The 2,215-nt window shown below is 44.1% G+C and overlaps 1 protein-coding gene across 1 annotated transcript; it reads left to right on the top strand.

Annotated features, from left to right (window-relative positions):
• The first annotated feature begins 1,072 nt into the window (after nucleotides 1-1,072).
• LOC106874917 (uncharacterized) lies at nucleotides 1,073-1,639 on the top strand. Its single transcript, XM_014922835.1, has one exon. The coding sequence runs from the start codon at nucleotides 1,073-1,075 to the stop codon at nucleotides 1,637-1,639; it is 567 nt and encodes a 188-aa protein (XP_014778321.1).
• Nucleotides 1,640-2,215: the final 576 nt, after the last annotated feature.

Raw genomic sequence — 2,215 nt, 5'->3', positions numbered from 1 at the left:
ATATAATATATATATATATATATATATATATATATATATACATACACACACACAAAACACACACCTACATATATATACTATATTTAGGGAGTTTGAGGGGCTTTTCTAAGCGGTTAAAACCCGCGGAAACGAAATAAAGTACATTCAGTCGGGAATTACTAGAGGCATACCTGGCCGTTAAGCATTTCCGACAGATGCTAGAAGGCACTAATTTTGCCATATACACTGACTACAAGCCACTGGTATATGCATTTAACACCAAGCCGGATCGCCACTCGCCGAGAGAAATCCGCCACCTCGACTTCATATCGCAGTATACGACGGATATACGCCACATCAAAGGGACGACCAACTTAGCAGTCGATGCACTTTCACGCACGCAGACCAATGCTATCCACACTCCGGCTACAATTGATCTGGCACGTATAGCAGCTGACCAGGAGAATGACGAAGAACTTCTAAAGCTCCAGGAATCGTCATCTCTGAAATTTCAGCATGTTCCGCTACTATCGTCCACGGCCCATATTTAGTGTGATATCTCCACCGGTCACCAACGCCCTTATATACCACAGAAACATCGTTGAGAAGTTTTCTCTGCTCTGCATTCTTTGTCACACCCTGGTATTCGCCCCACTCAAAAGCTGATATCGACCCGTTTTGTGTGGACCAGTATCAACAAGGATATCAGAGAATGGACCAAGTGCTGTGTCGCGTGCCAAAAATCGAAAACCTACCGGCACATAAAAGCACCAGTCGGTTCCTTTTCGCAACCCGACGCACGGTTTCAGCAAATTCACATCGACATCGTGGGACCTCTGCCACCTTCGCAGAATTATACACATTTGCTTACCTGCGTAGATCGTTTTTCGCGGTGGCCCGAAGCTTGGCCCCTATCTGATACATCGGCGGAAACGGTCGCCAAAACGCTGATATCACAATAGGTTTCGCGTTTTGGCACACCTGCAACAATAACCACGGACAGAGGACGTCAGTTCGATTCCCACCCCTTCATCGAGCTGACTCGTCTCCTCGGGTGTAATCACACCCGCACTACGGCTTACCACCCTGCAGCATGGTTGAACGTTTTCACCGCCAACTCAAGGCATCCATAAAAGCATCTTCAGACAGTTCTCACTGGCTGGAACATCTCCCCCTCATCCTTCTTGGTATTCAATCCACGGTTAAGAAGGAACTTGGATATACTCCGTCTGAACTCGTCTATGGCATAGCACTCACCTTATCTGGGCAGATGATCGAACCTGTTTCATCACAAGACCTTCCTGACCCAGCACAATATGTGCATCGATTACGGACATCCATGTCACATTTGTCACCTGTAGCCCCCAGACAACAGAACATCGTTTTACATGTCCCAAAGTACATCAATACTTGGACTCATATTTTCGTGAGGAATGATGGGATACCATCACAACTTCGACCACCATATTCTGGGTCCTACAAAGTTATCAAAAGAGAACCCAAGTATTTCGTTCTCGATATGGGAGGTAAACAAAATACGGTATCGATTGATCGTTTGAAAAAAAACCCTTCATCGAGGAGGACTTACATTCAGTTCCCTCCGTTCCTCGAACGGACTCACCAACTCCAGCAAACACTACAGAACTTTCCACTACAGTAATTTGATTTTTTAAATTCCGTTTACTTTGTGTGATTTAAGGGAGATTTGGCTGTTGTTTCTAGCAACTTTTCTATTTCTTCTCTTCTACCTGTACTGGCGTTCTTACACATCGATCACGTGCTCAACATATAATATAGAGAGTAAGAGTAAAAGAGGGAGAGAGAGAGAGAGTGAGAGAGAGAGAGAGAGAGAGAGCGAGACATACAAAGTCATAGATTAACTTGCTTTAAGACTATTCTTTCCTTCTACCTTTTCACTCTTACTTCGTTCTTCTACCTCCCTCCCATGTAATAGCTTCTTCTATCCCTCTACCTCTAACATATTTTTCATAACATAGAAACGTAAAAACACACACAACTACACATACGTGATCTGTGACAAGAACATACACCTAAACACATCAACATTATAGATATAAGGTACTTGTGCCTCAGAAAATCTTATTTATGTAATAAGATGCCCGGGCTGCCACAAGAACTACATAGGGTCCACAGGATTATCGCTCAGACGTAGATGCACTCTGCACCGCCAGCAGATTGCATGCCCAGAATACCGAATGATACCTTTTAGTGATCA

Source organism: Octopus bimaculoides, unplaced genomic scaffold, assembly GCF_001194135.2.
Source record: "Octopus bimaculoides isolate UCB-OBI-ISO-001 unplaced genomic scaffold, ASM119413v2 Scaffold_44980, whole genome shotgun sequence".
In the NCBI taxonomy this organism is placed as follows: domain Eukaryota; kingdom Metazoa; phylum Mollusca; class Cephalopoda; order Octopoda; family Octopodidae; genus Octopus; species Octopus bimaculoides.
This window is presented reverse-complemented; position numbering and strand designations above follow the sequence as displayed.

Excerpts from the sequence above, each read along its gene's own strand:
- LOC106874917 (XM_014922835.1), top strand. The coding sequence starts at position 1,073 with ATGGTTGAACGTTTTCACCGCCAACTCAAGGCATCCATAAAAGCATCT.